The 19,311-nt window shown below is 41.7% G+C and overlaps 1 protein-coding gene and 1 long non-coding RNA gene across 2 annotated transcripts in view; one reads left to right on the top strand and one right to left on the bottom strand.

Annotated features, from left to right (window-relative positions):
* Positions 1 to 416: 416 nt before the first annotated feature.
* The window catches only part of GXYLT2 (glucoside xylosyltransferase 2), an 89,864-nt gene continuing 70,969 nt past the window's right edge, over positions 417 to 19,311 (bottom strand). Inside the window, exons 5-7 of the mRNA XM_072785375.1 lie at positions 18,745 to 18,868; positions 9,091 to 9,263; positions 417 to 3,878 (exon numbers count right to left, since the gene is read on the bottom strand). Of these exons, the coding sequence (XP_072641476.1) occupies positions 3,696 to 3,878; positions 9,091 to 9,263; positions 18,745 to 18,868 (480 nt within the window). The 3' untranslated portion in view covers positions 417 to 3,695. The remainder of the gene's footprint in view (positions 3,879 to 9,090; positions 9,264 to 18,744; positions 18,869 to 19,311) is intronic.
* On the top strand, positions 11,107 to 15,983 carry LOC140609971 (uncharacterized). Its single transcript, XR_012011744.1, has 4 exons — positions 11,107 to 11,445; positions 12,058 to 12,154; positions 12,253 to 12,804; positions 12,987 to 15,983. It is a non-coding gene; the product is annotated as an uncharacterized lncRNA (long non-coding RNA).

Raw genomic sequence — 19,311 nt, forward strand, 5'->3', positions numbered from 1 at the left:
TGAACTAAGCTGTCGCTATCTATAATTCTTCAATTCACAGAGCATGACTGATTCACGAGGCTCTTTCTTTAAAAGGCATGTGGGTGCGTGTCTATGCCTTTGTACGTGTTGTGTGATTTTTAAAAATTTTTGAAAAGTTCTTATAGATTCCATCTAAGGATTAGAACTTCCTTCTGTCTACACAAGGGTCTCCAAGTTCTGTCACTCCGTCAATAACACCAAGTCTCTTGGTACTACTCAGTAGCTTACATCAAAGACAGGAAGGGAAAGGTAAAAATGAAAAAAAAAAAAAAGGAAGATGAAAGGGTAGATCCAAGAAACAGAAAAACCTAAGGAAGCTTGCTTACCATACTATTCAATGAGGATATAACAATTTGTACCTCCATGGCACCCAACATTTTTCCATCATGAAGTCACGTTCATGTTGGTTCATCCAACACAGGCATCCATCTTTTTTTTTTTGTATAAATATCAGGCAATATTTATACTCAAACTTAAATTGGTATGAATGTTGTCCTTTCTTCTTGGTGGGTTGGAATGATTATTATTACTGGAGCACTATTTTGTGACTGTCAATAAGTAAGGTCTTATATGGCTTGCTTGTTTTATGAATACCATAAGTGTAATAAGATAAATACTCTCAAACTTTGGCGAGTCCATATAAATATCCATTCAAATAGTAAATCCATCAGAGTCACAACAATTTGCAATGGAAGCACTCAGTCTGTCATAGAGATTTCAAATAAATAGCATAGCTGGAGTGTTACGCCCTTAAATGCTAAACTGACATTCAGGAAGTTGAAGGAAAATTAAAACAGATTTTCTAGGCAGTTAATTTTTTTTTTAATGTTGAAATTTTCAATCTAAGTCACAATTTCTGAGATTTGTATTGGAAAAAAATTCAGAGGAAAAATATTTTATTTCTAGTCATCCTACTACAGAAAGTTTCAATCTCAATACATACAAAAATAGTTATATTTTACTACTGGAAAGTGTTCTTTCATTCTCCAGTGAACTCTGTAGTTGTATTCATTGACCGGAATTCTGAAGGAAACAAGAAGAGGAGATGAACCAGTCTCATGCTCTTCTCATAGAGATTCAATGTGCCATATGGAGCAGCACAACCTTTGGCAAACTTCAGACCACAGACTGCATGATTTAGGAGTCCACTGAATTAAAATCTACAGTTCCCAGGTTTCAAAGGCGCTAATGTAATATTTGTCTGGAAATTACCAAAGGCAAAGAAAATATTGCCTCATGGTAACATTCTAAATAGAAAATAATTAGCACTTTTAGGCAGCAGGGATTGGAAGAGCAAATTTTCTCCAAATTCTCCACAAACTCAACTAGAATTTCAGGATATCATGAAGAAATTCCAAGGGAAAAAAACCACACCAAATTCTAAGGTTTCACGTTTTCATACTGCATCATTCTAGAATGTTCTAGAATTCTATCATAGCCCTTTGCTGGAATCCAGTTCTGTGTATTTAGACCAGAACCAATAGTTAAAGAGTTGTGGGTAAACCAGACTCTCATAAAAGAAAAGGCGTTCCTGTATTTGTAGTCTTTACAGCAGATTTTTTTGTGGGACTCACCAAAGGATGAAAGGAACTTCTTTAGGTCCGTAAGTCACTAACAAATCTGAGTGACATTTGTAAGGGTTTACTGGCCATGCTGAACAAGTTGAAAGACTGAAATGGAAGTCAGGGAATCATGTTTACATTCTGGCTCTTTCACTAAAATTCCATTTGTGGGTATGTAGGATGTGTTTTCCTCCCATCCAAAAGACAATCCAAAAATTGCCCCATGGCCTTTAGATATAAAATAACGAATGACATCACCTTTAATGGTGAATTGAGGAAACATAAAATATAACAGTGAAGAGTTCCACATCATAATGGTAATTTCCTTAACAGAAATAACAAATCACAGACCGCCCAACTGACCAAAAGGAAAGTACAGGCTATTCCTCTAACATTTTAGAATTTGTTACTACCATAATGGTGCTGCATACTCATATTAATTGATATCTATATATTTCTTTGGAGCACAGAGATCTTCATATATTTTTGGCGGGTAAGACTTTTTCTGTGAATATAGTACCTATGATATCCTACTGGGTTCCACTATTTAGAACACCACATCTGCATTAACAAAATATTATTTTTCATTTTATACTTTTTACATAATTGTCTATATATGATGAGAAGATTTAATATTTTTATTTTCAAAAAATTCTCTGTAAAACAGGATGCATCTTATACATATCTCTATGTCTTACAGAACAGCAATTGCATTGGGTGTGCTTGTTTCTTTGTGTTACAATTTCCTTATTTGCTCAACAGAGATGATACAGGCCCCTACTAAGTTCATTAGGCTCTTGCTAACATCAAAGATTATTTCTGCACAAGTTTTTGCGATAAAGCATTATGCAAAATGCTTTACCCTGATATCAGCTACAGGAGCAACTAGGGATTAAGTCAGATCCCTTGGGGGAATATAGAATTTCCTCTACTGTAGCTAGGTGATAAAACCTGCCTGGTTCCTTGGCTAACAGTTAGGTAACCCTAGAGAAGGAAAAAAATTTAAAGAGACCTTCCTAAGGCTGGTAGGAAGTGAATTTTCTTGTCAATAGAATCAGCTGAACCATCTATTCTGTACACATAAGTTTGGAGTTGGCCTTTAATTTCCACCTATTGATCAAGAGTTTAAAGAAGAGAGAAGGTCACACCTACTAAGTAAGTTAAGAGAGAAAATAGTCTTGTCTGTGTGTAAACACAAAATCACATCTTTGCTAAATTGACCCCTTGGGTCTAACACAACTATTGAATTTCCTTCCAGAAGGTATGGTTGCATAAATATTTCTTATAATTTAATCATCCACAAATCTAAACAGTTTTTCTTTAAAAACACTCCCAGATCTGCTTCATCCTTTAACACTGCCCAATCAGCTGAAATCTGAATACCTCTGCCACACGTGTTTTAAATAAAGCCCTGTAACCATAATCATTTTCTCTAAATTTTTGTCTCTACAGAAAAATCTCAGCTTTTACTGAGGGGCCAGCTTTTACTCAAATGGTTCAATGACCTGTTTCAGATATGTGTCACAATGGGAAAGACAGACAGCAAATAAATAAAGCAGTAAGGAGAAAAGGCTAGAAGAAACTACCCATTAACATAACGATCTTTTCACTGGTTGGGAGGGTCATGCTTAATCTAATTTTGATTTTGGTCCACCTGTATTCCCTACAGGTTTTTAACATTTTTCTGTTCTACAACAAGCATGTATTACTTTTATAAGAGGGGTATGGGGGAGTCAATTGCATAGAGAGAGTCTCAAGAATATTAGATTAATACACCACATGAGATGTCACTGACGTTGTCTCAGATATTTAACAGGAATTGGAAGGCTCACAAAAGTTCCTTTTCACAGCTAGCTCCACCTGCTTGAACAATGTTAAGTGAATAATAATACAATTTAAAACAAAAAAACAGAGATAAATAGCATTTTTTAAAAAATTAAAGCATATTTCCTTTTAAGGGCAACTAATTTAGCAACATGTAACGAGGCCTTTTAAACTCAACTGTCAGAGAGCACCATTAAATATTCACACAAAAGAGATCCAGGCAGCTTAAAGATGAACATTTCCTTATTCTCGAGAGGCCTAATCCACTTGCGACAATATGAAAAATATTCAGTGCATCTGGTTGGGGCCCACATGGATGATGACGTGTTTCTCATAAGCCCTTTTCATTGTTTTCTCGATTTGCTTCAAAAACACTTGTGGGATTCGTCCACATAAAGTGTGCACAGTCTCCAAAAACTTCAGCTGGAGAGGGTAATACATGGATTGAAAGAGATTGTCTTGAAAGGGAAACTGAAAAAGGATTAAAAAAATGAAACAAAATGTTTAGTGACTGAAATGCCATTTTAAATACAAACTACATTTAGTAAAAAATGAGACAGGGAATTAAACATGCAAGCATAGGTTTGGATGTTCTTGGGCATTTGATGGAGATTCAAAACCTGATTCAACCCTGTGCAACCCTGGGCAATTACTTATTTTCCTCAGTTTCTTTACTTCAAAAAAAAAAAAAAGATTTACTTGGGTCCTTAAAGCTCTTAAAATCTATGACCAAAATATATCTTCAAGGACAGGATATTCTCTATTTTATGCTCTTGCTGAGGAGAAGCAAGGGGCAAGTAGAGACTTGAAATCTACTGCGAGATAACATTGAATTCTTCATATTTTTTGCATTTGTCACAACTTATTTAAGATTTATTTTAGAGACAGAGAGCACAAGGTGAGGAGGGACAAAGGAAGAGAGAGAGAATCTCAAGGGGAGAGGGGACTCTCCTCTGAGCAGGGAGCCAGATGTGTGACTCCATTCATGACCCTGAGATCACGACCTGAGCCAAAACCAAGAGTCCGACACTTAACCGACTGAACCACCCAGGGGCCCATTTGTTGGAATCTTAGTGAAGAAACTTTAGGTTACGTCTATAGTAATCTCATGAAGTTAAGAGTTTAGGTGATACTAGTAAAATTTATCATTACTGAACTTCATTTTTAATAATTCAGGTACCAAATATTGGTTGGTGGTTTCTGCCCACTTAATACTGGGCTTTTGATTTGACTGATGTGATTTTTCTCTTGTTTTCCCAAGGAAAGTCTTTATAAGCAGAATTTTTCCAAAATAAATCTTTCAGACCACTTGGTTATGAGCATGTTCAAATTTTTATTACAATCCGGTTGAAATGGAAAAGGCCTCTAGTAGGTCAAGTCAAAGATTCATTGTTGGCGAGGAAATTTTATACAAAAAGACTAGGAAAAAAAGGAAGAAAAGAAGGGTGAAAGGTCAGTATACGCTTGCCTGGCAACAGAGTGGGTGGGTGTCTGGTTTCCTAGAACAAGTTTTAATCCCTTTAAAGTTCATCAGAAATATTGCTTAAGCGTGTTTATCAGAAATGTGAATTTCTTCCCAGAAGGAGATTATGCATTATGTAACACAAGAAGGGCCATGTTTGGGACAACTGTTTTCTTTCTCAGCACAAGTTTAGACCACTGATCACCTTCTTTATCATCACACTCTCCCTAGTGACAGGAAATGAATAGGTCAAAACCTGGGAGTCATCCTTGGTTCATTCTTTCCCCCATATCCTTCATCCAGTCTATCAATAAGCACTGTAAAATTTGTCTTTACAACAATGTCTGCATGTGGCCACCACTGCCTACCTTCCCTCTGCCCGCAGTGCATGCCAGCCCCAGCTCTCACCTGGAAGGCTGTAGTGACTCTTCATAAATAGCCCTTGTGTGCTCACTCTTGCCTCCTTGCACTGAGTGACCAGGGTGATATTTTTAAAGCATAAATCAGAATGTATTATTTTCCTGCAGGTGTTTCCCACTGCAATTAAAATAAGATTCCTAACTCCCCTTTTGTCCTCAAGGTTCCATGTGATCTGGAACTCTCCTTGGTGTCTTGGTCACCCTGGCCTCTTCCCTGCTCTTTGGGCACACCAAACTCATCCCTGCCTCTGGGACTTTCCCTGGGTTATTCCTTCTTCTTCTTAGCAGGACCTCCCCCCAGACTGCACCATGGCTGCCTCTACCAATCACATATCAGGCTTGAGGAGGCCCCCAGCTCACGAACACTCTTCCCTGTCTGTGACAGGGGAAGCCTATCACCCTGCTCTGGTTCCCTTTTAACACCTTTCACTGCCTGGTACAATTTTTCTTTCTTTCTTTGTCTATACGAGTATTGCCTGGCTTCCTCCACCCACAGTATATGCTTCATGAAGACCAGGCTTTGTTGGCCTTGTTAACTTCTCAATTCCTAGAACCTAGACTTGTACCTGCATAAAATAGGCTCGTCATAGATGATGGTTGCAAGAATTACTGACAGAATGTCTACTTGATAGATGACTTCCTTCGGTCCCAAAGGGAGAAGACTCACTTCTCCTTCGCACAAACACAAACACACAGGCTTAGGGTTTGTGCGTACAAGTGAAAGACAGAGGAGGGAAGAGATGGAGGGATAGATGGAGGGAGAATGGGGACAGATGGGAAGAATACTTTTAGAGAGAGATGAAGGGAGAAAGAAATACAGTGTGTGTGAGAGAAGTTGTATTTATAGTCAGAGAGGAAGAGCAAGACGGAGTGAGACCATGTGAGCAAGGTAGGGAAGGACGTAAGTGTGAAACTACCAGCATCAAAACAACTTCTAACTATTAAGCACAACCCTATGTAGGCACTGTGCTCCAAGTTTAAGAAAAACATCATTTTGGGGTGCTGGGTCATGAAGTTGGTTGAGTGTCTGACTCTTGATTTCCATTCAGGTCATGATCTCAGGGTCGTGATCTCAATGCTCTCAAGGTCATGAGACCTTGGGGCTGGCTTAGTGTGGAGTCTCCCGAAGATTCTTTCCCCTCCACCTCCCTCCTCCTCTGTTCCTCCCCAGCTGGCATGCTCTTTTTCACACATAAATAAATAAATAATTAAATAAGTAAGTAAGTAAATAAAACCTAAACCCATCATTTTGTGGAATCCTCACAACAATTTTATGAGGTAGATAATATTATTATCTCCATTTCACAGATGAGGAAACTGAAGCCCAGGAATGATGAATCCCTGGAAAGGGACAAAAATTGGATGTTGGCATTGAGGGGTCTGTCAATCCCGGAGCCAAGCCCTGACCCCACACGCAGTGCGCAGTCCTGTAGAGAGAAGGGACACATGTCTTCCAAGAGCGAGCCTGTGTTTGTTCCTGTTTCAGGACGGGGTTAGTAATATTCTTGATTGAAATGCTTGGTACAAATGTCCTTTTAAGCTCACGTGAGGGTGATCGCTGAGTATGTTTGGCAGGATCATTTACGGCCCAGTTATTTGGCTTTCTTTCTGCTCCTCCAGAAAGCAAACAAGACACATGGTAACTCAAGAATCACAGTTGCTCAATTCCAAACTAGGGCTGACAGATCACAAAGGAAACCCAAGAGCGGCTCTGATGTACTGCTGCAAACTCATTTAACTTGTGTTTGTACTCCTCAGTGGCTCAGCCCCTGGGGTCAGTGTTTGAATATCTAAAGTGATGATATCACTAAGTGCAGGACAAATTTTCTGTGTAATTAAATCACCTGGTCTTTGAAAACCAACAACAGGAGATGCAGGAGAAGAAAGCTGGTGTTAGCTTACATGCGGCTAAACTCATTCCCTGCAGAGAAAATTCTGGGAATTCCAAAGACTTTCTTTAGCAAGATGCACAATTCTCACACATGCAAAAATGTGTTCTTGTGTCTCGGGATCTGCTCCCACCAAAGCCCATTTGTAAGACCACGAGGGCTCCTTGATTCTTAAGAAAAACTCCTCTAAGTCTACATACTTTATGTCTGGGGTCAGCAAATCTTTTCGATAAAGGGCTAGACAGTAAATATTTTAGACTTTGTGGGTCACACAGTTTGTTATAAATGCACATCTCTGGCATTGTGGCTTGATAGCAGCCACAGACAAACACAGAAATGAATGGGTTGTCACTGCGTCCCGATACCACTTTATTTATGAACGCTGAAATTTGTATTGTATATAATTTTCTCGTGTCATGAAATAGTCTTCCTTTTCCCCCAGTGATTTACAAAACTGTTCAGAGCCCACACATCTTACAAACACAGGCAGCAAGGAAGGTCTGGCCCAAGTTTGCTGACCCCTACTCTATCTATGTCTTGCAATGACCGTTTCAAAAGGGACATCGCCGAATCTCTATTGCTGGTTTTCCCTAGCCATCTCAAGGTAAAAAGCAATGTGGAAAGCAGTGTTTCCCCAAGTGTGGGTGAAAGGCAAAAGCAGGGGCACCTGGGTGGCTCAGTGGTTAAGCATCTGCCTTTGGCTCAGGGCGTGATCCCGGGTCCTGGGATAGAGTCCCGCATCGGGCTCCCCCGCAGGGAGCCTGCTTTTCTCTCTGTCTAGGTCTCTTCCTCTCTCTGTGTCTCTCATGAATAAATAAAATCTTTAGAAAAAAAAAAAGGTTAAAGCAGGCAACATTTGGCATTTTAGGTAGTGAGCCCCAAAGTAAGATTCTTTCAACCTTCCCATTTACTGCAAGAAGATAGTTCCTGGGCATCTTTAATGTCTCAACACTTGCTAACCAATCTCTCCAAGGTTGTAAGAGAGGACCTGAGGCTGTGAGAAGTCCAGCTCCTCCATGTGGCCTTTCAGACTCAACCCTGGGGAAGGACAGGGCTACTGGCAGGCCTGTGGAAGGTGGGAGGAGCTGCCCTCCTGACACCAGACTCGGTGCAGGCAATGCCTGTAGTTTACTTGAAGGGGTTGTGGTCAAGAACTCAGGCCCCTGCCCTGGGCAGGCCACACGCAGATGCATATCTGCATTCCTATCCCAGACACCTCCATTTGGAGGCCTCCAGGGAAGGAGGAGGTCTCTTTCCACTCCTCCCTCCTTCCCTTCTTCTTCCTCCTCCCCCTGCCTACTGGTCCATAAGGATGCAGGAACCTTGAGATGATCTCTGCTTCTAGGCTGCATCTTCTGGACCAGTTAGTATAGTACTCTCTGCTGGGTACAAACACAATATGGGGGGGGGGACAGGGGGGTTGGGACCTCTTTTTCCTCTGGCTTGCACCTCTGCAGTTTGTAAATAAAGACTCGATTTGTACTTTCAGTTTGTCCCGTGATCCTCATCAACCACCTCCACAGCTGACTGTTCAACAGGATGCTGGCAACTGGGCAACACACTCGGCTGGACTCAGAATCAAAATCATTTTGTTCTTACATCCTTTACCCTAACACGTTCCCCTCTGTTACGGCAAGTGGCACAGGGTTTCTTTCTGGTATTTAATTCCCTCTTAAGTGAACTTATTTAAGAACCAAGAGAAAATGAGTGGCTTGCTGGTAAAGATTCAGAATGGATATGGGATGAGGGAGCCAGTGGGTAGAGTGAAGCAGTGACTGAGATTGGGCAAAGGGGCAGAACTCAATGCTTCTGGGGAATTCTTTGGCCTTCCAAGGTACTGGTGACCAAAGCGCCTGTCCTGCTTCATGTCGAATAAGCATGTGTCTGCTGACCGGGGGCAGGAACACACTTACATCCCGTATTGCTTCATAGAGCGCTTTGAAAGTTGGCTGCTTATCGTCATGGTAGACGCCTCGGTTTCCGTGCAGGACAGACACACCTTCCCGCTCAGCCTCTTTGCAGTTGCTTCCGTACATGCAGTGATCGGGACGGTAGTTCCACTGGCAGGGGAACACATAGAGATATTCTGGCGGTGACAAGAGAGAGACATGTCCACAGTCAGTGCCTGCTCTCCTCTGTGTGCCTGGTGGTTAAACCAATGTTTCTATAACCCGCATACCACACGCGAGTGTGATGGGAACTCACAGCCCAAGCTTTACCACATTTTGTCCATATTTTGAGATCAGGAATTGAAGGGGCACATACGAGGGATGTTGTAGGTTTCACCCAAAGAAGGAAGACAACGGATCAGGGACAAGAAGGCAACAAAGGTCAGCAGACAGCCTGGGTCCAAATCCAGCTCCCTCATTCAAAGACAGTGCAGCTTAGGTCCAGTAATTCAGCCTCCCTGTACTTCGCTTTCCTCATCTGTAAAATGGGTAGGACAGGAACTCCCTCCTAGCGTGATGATTATGTTTATAAAGCACACGTGACACGCTCAGCCAAATGTCAAGCGCACAGTGGTGGTCAACAGTGTAGGCACATACAATTCACTCTTTGGAAAGGTTTATATGAAACAGACAGACCTGGAAAATTGGAATCAAGGTAGAAGCAGAGCTTCCTCTTTGTATTAAAAAACCAACCAACCAACAAAATCAAAATGAAGGAAAAAACAAAAAATGACAACAGTAAAGGGGAGAACTTCCCCCAAAAGATCAAAGAAAAAAAAGTTCCTGTGCCAAGGTGACTGTATACATTGTGGGTGAGCACGTGCACATTGGTGTACTTGTATGTGTAGTGTTAATCTGGTGGTTTTTTGCCAGGGCCCTCCCCTGGAGCCAGTTGGCAATGTTTAGAGGGAGGTCACGGTTGTTATACATGGAGGAGACCACCACTGGTCATAGTGGGTGAGACCAGAGATACTCTAAACATTCCACAGTGAACAGGACAACCCCCACAAGAGTAGTAGTGCCAAGGTTGAGAAACTTGGCTTTAATCCTGTTGGACTCAGAAAATTTCCTCTTGGTGGCTAGGATTATAAAATTAGCAATAAATTCATGACCCTTATGAGCTTCCTGGCTCCTCAGCTTGGTGTGTTTAAAAGCCAGGGCAAGAGCAGTATGGATCAAAGCTCTTGGCGAGTGTGTCATTGTTCATGGGAAAGGCCAAATCAATTACTGCTGTCAGAAAATATATAACGATCAGAAAAATATAACGATGTGCTCATTGGTTGGGCTGATGGCCATCCCTTCTCATGGAAAGGACCACTGCTTAGAGACTACTTCCAGAGAGCTTCGAGATGGAAAGCAAACAATGAAGGGTTCATCACACATATATAATATATATGTAATATATATAATATACATAATAATAAATAATATATATAATAATTCTATCACTCAGTCTTTATGGGCCATGGTGACACCGAGTCACCCCCCAATTCCTAATCACAAACACCTTGTGAGATTTTCCTTTTCTTGGGAGAACCCCTCTCAACCATGATGCTGCCCTCACTTGCATTCACTTCCACACTTGCCCACATATAATCCACAGCTGGGGGAGAGTAGTGCTCATCCTGAAGTCACATTATCTAGATTTAAACTCCTCTTCTAGTTGTGTGACTTTTCTGCACTGTATAGGCATGAGGACTCTGTGAGTGAAAATATCTAAAAGTGCTTGTGTGCTTTTAAACTGTGTCTGACCTCAGACAAATTGTGGCCTTTTGAAACTCGGTGAATCACATTGCTCATTTATGATATCTGTCTGGGTATTTGCAATTGTAATCCCTGCTTAAGCACCTGCTAATGTTCCCTGCTGAGTGAATTGCCCTAGAATCCATCTCTGTTTTTGTAACTACACTGATTGAATCAACAAATATTTATTGAGTGCCTGCTATGTACACAGTGGACAGAGGAAAGTCTGCTTCCTGCCTTTGTGGCATTTGAGATCAGTGATGGAGGGGGAGTGGTTTTGCCTCTTCCCAGGTTGTCTAGCACCCCATTACAAAGGAAACCTTTTCTTTTCTTTGCAGCCTCCATGCCCAGTGAGGGTACTCTAAGACAGAAGGTGAGATAGAAAGGCTTTGAAATCAGACGAATGTATTTTCAAAGTTTGTTTCTACTGCCTCATTGCAGTATACGCTTGGTGGGTTATCTGGACCTTAATTTAGAAGCAGTAAAAGGAAGCTACATCATCTGGGGTTGAACTCCAGGTTTATTATGCTAATAGTGAAATGGCTAAGGGAGCAAGCTCTGGAGTCAACTCACCAGGTTTGTATACAGGACTGTCACTACTTGCATGAACTCAGCCAAATTGCATAATTTTTCTGAGACTGAGTTTCACCATCTGTAAGGGGCAGAGGGCTGTAAATATCTTGTCCGGTAGGATTCTGGGGAGTATTAAGTGAGCTTATAAATACAACTATTTGTTTTTTTTTTTTTTATAAATACAACTATTTGGAACAGTACATGACATATAGAAAGCATATGATAACTGTAAGTTGTAATAATTACCAGTTACTGTTATAAGAACTATTGCATTAAGTCACTGGAAGAATAAAACAAAGTAAAGGTAAATATGAGCCTAGCATAGTTCTTGACACCTAGTACATTGGTAATAAATGTTTTACCACAGTTGTTTCTAGATATGCAGGTGGCCAGTTATTCTTAACCTTTTATGGATCACAGATCTTTCTCAGAATCTAATGAAAGCTTTAGACCTTATCATTGAAAAGGTACAACTGGGTATATCTAAGAACATTTGCTCATAAGTTTCAGGGTTTATCGATTTCCTGAAGACCAGCTAAAACCCAGCTGTTGAATCTCAAATATGAAACTGGATTCCAGATGGAATTCAATTCACATCTTTACAATCCCCTTCAGAATTTTTCAGAGGAAGAAACGCAAAATACATTGAGCATGTAATTGCAAGAAGTATTCATTCACACAATGCAAGACATTGGTGTCACTGGATGATAAGGTTTGGCTGCTGCCCTTGGGGAATTCATACTCTTGTAAGGGAGACAGTATACAGTATAGTCAAGATGAACATGTTTTTTTTTTTTTTTTTTAAATCAGGGTTCATAGAAAGGAGGATATTTCAGTAAAGTTTCATTTAAACTCAGACTTACAGACTAAGGATGGGATTTTGACAGTCAAAAATGGAGGCCTGGAAGAGGATTCAAGGAGGAGAGAATGGCCGGATCATGGTGAAGAGTTTGGAAATCAGAGTGTGCTTTACAAAAGATAAGCTATTCAATTTTGCTGGGATAAATTCAGTCTCTTCAAAGGGGTAAGATAATGGTAGCAAAGTTGTCGTATAAATAGATTGCTTTGATCTAAAATATTCAAGAAAGATAAATCTATGTTGGATTGCAGGTTATTAACTTGGATTCTAGCTTGGAAGGAGAAAAAAAAGAAGGAAAAAAATTTCCTTTGGAAAGAGAGAGAGTAGCTCAAAAAATTGGGGGTAGAGTTGAACTGGGTCAGGAAGTGGGACAGCTCCTGGATTCTGAGGGGTGGGCACTAATTAATGTCAGCTTTTCAGTGCTGCTGCTGATGCTGCACCCTTGGCTACTTTCTGCTCCTGGATCCCCCCACACTCAGGTTCTGAGGATATGGTCTGACTGGGTGAGTGGGAGTTAGGAGCCCACGGGGCTCTAGGACTGCATGCAAAAGCAGGTGGGGGGGGGAGGACTAAAAGTGGGGAGGAAGAGAAAAATTCCCCTGAGAAAACTGGAACCCTGTTACCCAAAGAAAGGGAAATCAAGAGTGGGCAGTTAAAAATAACAGTTGTGTCTTTTTATTCACAGATAAATTCTACATGGGTTACATTTTGAAATTTCCATTTGGTTAATCAGGGGAAGGAGAAGAGGGGTCACACTAGCATCATGGGGCGGACTAAAGAGGGGACATCTATGGAGGTCCGCTGATGAACATGCAGAGTGGACTAATGATGGCTATTTTGGCACCTGATCAATAACCATTCTGAAATGGATCTATTTTAAGCAAGATTATCAGGGCTGTCAAAATCTGATGGTGAAAAATGACAGCATGGGGAAATGTTCAGGGTACTTTCCACTGCTCAGGAAATAATACGGTGAGTGGTTTTAAAATTCCAAATCCCCAGGCCTCCAACTACTGCAATTTATTTTAAAATATTTTTTCAGGCTAACCCCTCTTCAAATCCTGAGTCTTTGCTATTTTCCTCTCCATTTTACATAGATAAAGAAGCTCATTAACTGATTATCTCAGGCTCTGAAATCCCTTAGCGATTGCTTCAGGAGTCTACATTTATTTCCAGAGTCTCCTATTTCCAAAGTACCATGTGAATTGATTGCTCCTTACGTTTTGATTATTTCATACTCTCGGGTTCTCTAAGATCATGGAGCAGCTCATGCCTGATTGTTTTCACTTCCTGGTGAGACAGGCTTGCTACTCGCTTGATACACTACCAACAGAATGGAGGCTGTTGGACGCATCATTAATTTTTGTTTGTTAGTTCTGTTTCTCTAATGTGTCATTCTGGACCTGAGGTTTCCCAGCAACCTCTTCTTCCTTCTTCCGGAATGCACCTTGTCCCACAAAAGGACAATTACTTCTTCCAGGAAGACTACCCTGATAACACAATCTAAGGAAGCAATTCTCTCCCTCCAGCCTTGATAATCTCTCTCGATGCCTTATTCCTTTTTTTTAAAAAAAGAGATTTTATTTATCTGAGAAATAAAGAGACAGCATGTGAGAACGAGTGAGCACAAGCAGTGAGGGGAAGGGCAGAGGGAGTGGGAGAAGCAGGCTTCCTGCTGAGTGGGAAGCCCAAGGTGGGGCTCCATCCCCAGAACCTGAGATCATGACCTGAGCCAAAGGCAGACACTTAACTGACTGAGCCACCCAGGTGCCCCCATTTATTCCCTTTATAGCATTTATTATAACCCATGATTTGTAACAACTAGTTGCTGTTATTTGGAAGGTGGGTTTCATGAAAATAGGCACTTGTCCGTTCTGTCCGCTGCATTATCCCCTGTGCCCACCACTGTGGCTGGCACACAGTAGATAGTCAAACAGTATCTGCTGAATGAATGAGTAAATGGAACTTACACGTTCCTCTACCACATGTGTCCTCCTTGCTCTTGCTTTCTCCCTCTCCTTCCTCTCCTCGCTTTCCCTGGTGTGGACTTTCTCTTCCATTCACTTCCCTCTGTCACTCTATCCTCTCAAATCCATTCATTCAACCAACCAACACTTCCGAAGACCAACTCTGTTCTAGGTACTAAGCCTTGCACACTAGAGACAAAAAGTAGATACAACCCCTTCCCACAAATATCCCACAGTCTTCACTCTTGACTTTGCTATCAGAGCTCATGAAACTCCCAGGCTCCCTGAACAAGAAGATGTTACCAGTTTCTGGGAACAATCCTAACACTAGGTAGCTGGGCCTGTGAAGCCCACAACACACTCACCACTGCCAGATGCTGGGAGCTTTGGGTAGGGTGAAGATCCAGTGTGGTTACACACTCAGAATATAGGGCTCTAGTGACCCTGGCAGGATGAGAACGAGGCCCTAAGGGGGCCACCAAAGAGGCTGTCCCATGTGACTGTGTGTCCTGCTCCCTGTGGCCCCACCAAACCCCTCACAACTCTCTGCCATCACACTCTTTGTATAACCCATGACAATCTATGTGTATTCCATGAGCGTTTCAGCTCTTCTCTCTCTCTGTAAGCAGAATCCTACTGTTGCTATCTGGCTGACGCCCTGCCTGGTTACCCATACTTGGCTGGTTTCATTTCCTTCCCTGCCCAAAGCCCACCTTTTTGGAAATTGTTCCTGAAGAAGGAAGAGACATAGGTGTTCCTGTCTGAGAGAGGAAGATGCTGCATGGCCTTGCTCTTCTGGCTCCTGACGACCAGATCATGGGTAGTCTTCCCATCCAAAGAGAACTAATTTATAGCTGGGTTTGGAATCACTTCATAAACAGGGCCAGGCAAATCTCTCTATCTCTTCAAGAATGTGAATTAGGAAGCAAAGGGGGCTGTTGCTGAACATGCATCGTCATTGGCTGTGGGCTTGTAAGGTTGTGTTGGCTCAGAGCTGGGCCTCATGTAAAACAGAATGCTGAGAGACAGAATGGAATCAGGTAGGCGTGGAGAGAAGCAAGGATGGCAGGGGCCATGGAGCCTCTGAGGGATGGAGAAATCAGCTCTGGTCCTTAGCAGTTTCCCAGAGCAAGTTCCCAAGAGGTCTAGCACGATGTGACCCATGTGTTCCCAGGGCCACCCCCTGGTCCCCTAGCTGGCCTGAGTTTTGTTCCCTGGAACATAAACATATTAATCCAAGCAATCTGTGTAGGGTGCTTTTCTGGCTCTGGTCAAATCAACCCTTCCTACAGAACTCTGCTCTCTACTCGAACTCATATGTAGAATTGTGAGCTCGTCCTCCACCCCTTGAAGAAGCTACCTTGGCTCACCTGCCAGGAAATGTCCTGTAGGCTGAGCAACCTGCATGTCCCTCCTGAGCTCCAGCTCTCTCCTCTTGTCTAGTACCCAGTCCTGCAATTACACACCCACAGAAATGGACTATCTAATTATGGCAAGAGTTGTAAAATATTTTTAAACTAATGACTTCTTTGAAAAATATTTTATTTATTTGAGAGAGAGTGAGAAAAAGAGAGAGAGAGAGGAATTGGGGGAGAAGCATATGGAGAGGGAGAGGCCAACTCCCCACTGAGCAGAAAGCATGATAAGGGGCTCAATCTCAGGACCTTGAGACCATGACCTGAGCAGAAAGCAGATGCTTAACCAACTGAGCCACTCAGGTGCCCTTAAACTAATGACTTTTAAACACATTTTCAAAAGTGGTGTTATTAACTACATGAGGCTATAATAATACCATTCCAGACATGTGCTCAGGTTTTTTGTTTATTGCTTCTTCGTCCATGGTAACCGAAAGGACCATAACAACAAGCATATTAGTCCCATGTCAGAGCCAATCTCCTCCTCCTCCACTCCCTCTCTCCTTTCTAGGGATAAAGGTGAACAATCTTTTTTCAAAATAGTTTTCTGGCTTATAGAAAATGATCACAATATAAACAAATAAAAAGCTTATCATGTGGAGGATATTGAATAGGTTTCAGTTCAAGGATTTTGTGTTTAATAAAGTATCTGGAGAAAGTATGAAAAAGGGCAATCAGATGTAGGTCACACAAAGAACAATCAAGGAGTAACCTAAGAACTTGCCAATCGAAAGCTAGAAAACTTGGGTTATTGGGACTGCTCAGAACCAGGGTTTACAACAACTTCAAAACTCTTGGATAATATTTGAAGACTCAATGGATTTAAGATGGGGAGTACAGAAGCCATCAAACTCAGCTGGTATTCAGCTCCAATTAAATACAAGGGCTCCTGTCTAATTGCAAAGCTGCTTACAACTGCCTTCAAGTATTCTTTACTCACTGATCACGTCCTCAAATAATCTGCAACAGGCTAAGAGGATTTCTGGGGAGGAAACTGCGAATCTTTAGAATTCCTATTTGGGAATATGTCCAGATGGGCTTATACAAGATAGCTTTAGCCACATAACAGAGAGGAAAAGGCAATATTTAAAGGACAAATAATTCAGTACAGATTTACATCTTGGGATGTGCACCAGCTCTCTAGGATTCTCTCTCTTAAAATTTCCCCTCTCCCCAAAACCCAGAGGGTGGAAGTCAGAGAGGCCTGCATTTGTACCCCTGCCCTGTCACTCATTAGCAGTGCTGCAAATTACCAAACTCTCTTTTCCTTGGTACCTTTGTCTATAAAAATTATAGGGGATTATATTCTCAGGGTGGTTGCAAGGATTAAAGAAGATAATGCTTAGAACAGCACCTGGCACTTAGTAAATAATAAATGTCAGCCATTCTTTCTTCACCTTATGCTCCTGGCCTAGCTGACCCGTGCTGGAACCATCTGGTTTCACCCCCTGGGAATTTGGAAAGAGGATAGAGTTAATCTCTCCATGTGGCTGCACCTGGACTATGAAACCTTGGTACTTGGCTTTGAGGCCTGAGGAGCAGAGAATGAGGGGCACAAAGAGAAGAAGAAACAATGTCAGTGGAAGACAACAAGTCTACCCTGGCCTCCTTATCATTTACCCTTTCCTGCTTCAGGTCATGGGCTGAGCCTGCTGGCCTTCCTGCCTCAGTTTCTAGCAGACACCAGTTTGCTAATAAAAAAGTATCCCTTGTGAGGACACCTGGTGGTTCAGTGGTTAAGCATCTGCTTTTGGCTCAGGCCTTGATCCTGGGGTCCTGGGATCCAGTCCTGCATCGGGCTCCCCACGGGGAGCCTGTATCTCCCTCTGCCTGTGTCTCAGCCTCTCTCTCTCTCTCTCTGTGTCTCATGAATAGATAAGTAAAATCTTAAAAAAAAAAAAAGTATCCTTTGTGCTTGGGCTAACTCTGGGGGTCTTTCACATGCAGCCAAGAGTCCTAACCAATCCATCTCCACCTAGAAAAAAAGACAAAATCTGCTTAGGAGGAGAAAAGAGGAGGTAGAGACCATAACGTCCCTATTATTATCAGAGGGAAATGGAATAAAACATGCCCCCAGTGAACAGCCAAGATATTCCCTTCATCTAATGAATTTGCAGTTGGGGATTTCCCCCAGAAACTGTTTCAATCTGCTTTTTTTTTTCTTTTCTAGGACTTGCTCCTTCTAGATCTGAAGACATATGAGATTAGGTTCTATCTCAGAGTTTTGTTTAAAAAAAAATCTAATTACTTAGTAGGTGCTTCCAGGGTGACAGGTTATCACAGGCCGAAGTCTTTATAGACTGACTATAAAATAGTCTCTATTTTAGGATTTTGTAAAGCAAAGAAATGAGCTGAATAGTCTGGGTAACGAGTGCTTTTTCTCCCCCCAAAAAAATCTTTCTTGAGGAGAAAATATGGTTTTGATTTTAACAATACTAAATAAGAAGAAAGAAAAAGAAAGAGGAAAGAAAAAAATTTTATTTGTTTTAGGTGTCAACAACAAAAAACACAGATCAGAAATTTTCATCTCCTTCCCTCCCCCAACTCCACCAAATCAGTGATACAACCACGTAAGAAAGATTTCTTTTGCCTCACATGAAAAGAAAAATGAATTGGGGAATCTAGGCCCTTATTCTAGGCTCATTTAACCATGAACAAGATACTTAGCTGTAGGGATCCCAAGAATCCATTCCTTTCAATCTAGCAATTGTTTAGCCATGGAGGGCCTCATGTCTAGTTTATAATGTTCTCATTCAGTTCTGTGCCCTGCCACTAATTTTGACCACACTTCTTAGAAGAATGGTGTGGCAAAATCTAAAAGATATTCTCCAAAAATGGAGTCCAGTGTTGGAGGTTTCAACATTTGGCCTTTTGTGTCAGCAGCATGAGGGCCGCCCCCGGGCAGAAGCCTGGGGGGCAGGGGGTGAATGAAAGAGCGCACTTCATAGGGGAACACCAGACACAATTCAGGCTCAGTCAATGGTAGACCAGACTGGAATGTGCTCTGTGAGAAGAGGTGGGTGGACTCCTACACAAATGGCATTCTTGCAAGGGAGCCTACCTGGATTGAAATAAAAAATAATATTTAATAAATCCTGGTCTCCCCACGTGATGGCATTCTTGTACTTCTGGTACAGAGGGTACAACATGTCCTCCCAAGCCAAGCCTGTTGGAATCATGCTGTTCTGGAAAAGAGAAAACCATCAGAGCGGCTGAGGCAAAGCAAATACATCTTGTCGACCAAGAAATGGTGTTGAGGAATTGGTTCCCCTAAACCCCCAGGAATGAAGCAAACAAACAAGGAGTCCTGGGGCCTCAACACACAGGACAATGCAAAACTAGAGCTGGACTTTAGAGTTTTGCCAGATGGATGATAACACATGGATACTTGATGGACTAGGAACCAGTAGTTGGGGCTGTAGTTTCTACTCAGAAAATCATGCCCAAATTGAACCTTTTTTTCTTATGCTTAATTCTTGCCTCAGAAATGAAGGAACAAAATACAAATAGCAGAATTAAAGTAAGGGAAAACACCTTTTCCTTGTCTTAACATAATTTGCTTTTGAAATAGAAGCAACACATTCATAGAATAAATATTCAAACAGCATACAAAGATAAAATTAAAAAG

Source organism: Canis lupus, chromosome 19 (genome assembly GCF_048164855.1).
Source record: "Canis lupus baileyi chromosome 19, mCanLup2.hap1, whole genome shotgun sequence".
Lineage (NCBI taxonomy): Eukaryota > Metazoa > Chordata > Mammalia > Carnivora > Canidae > Canis > Canis lupus.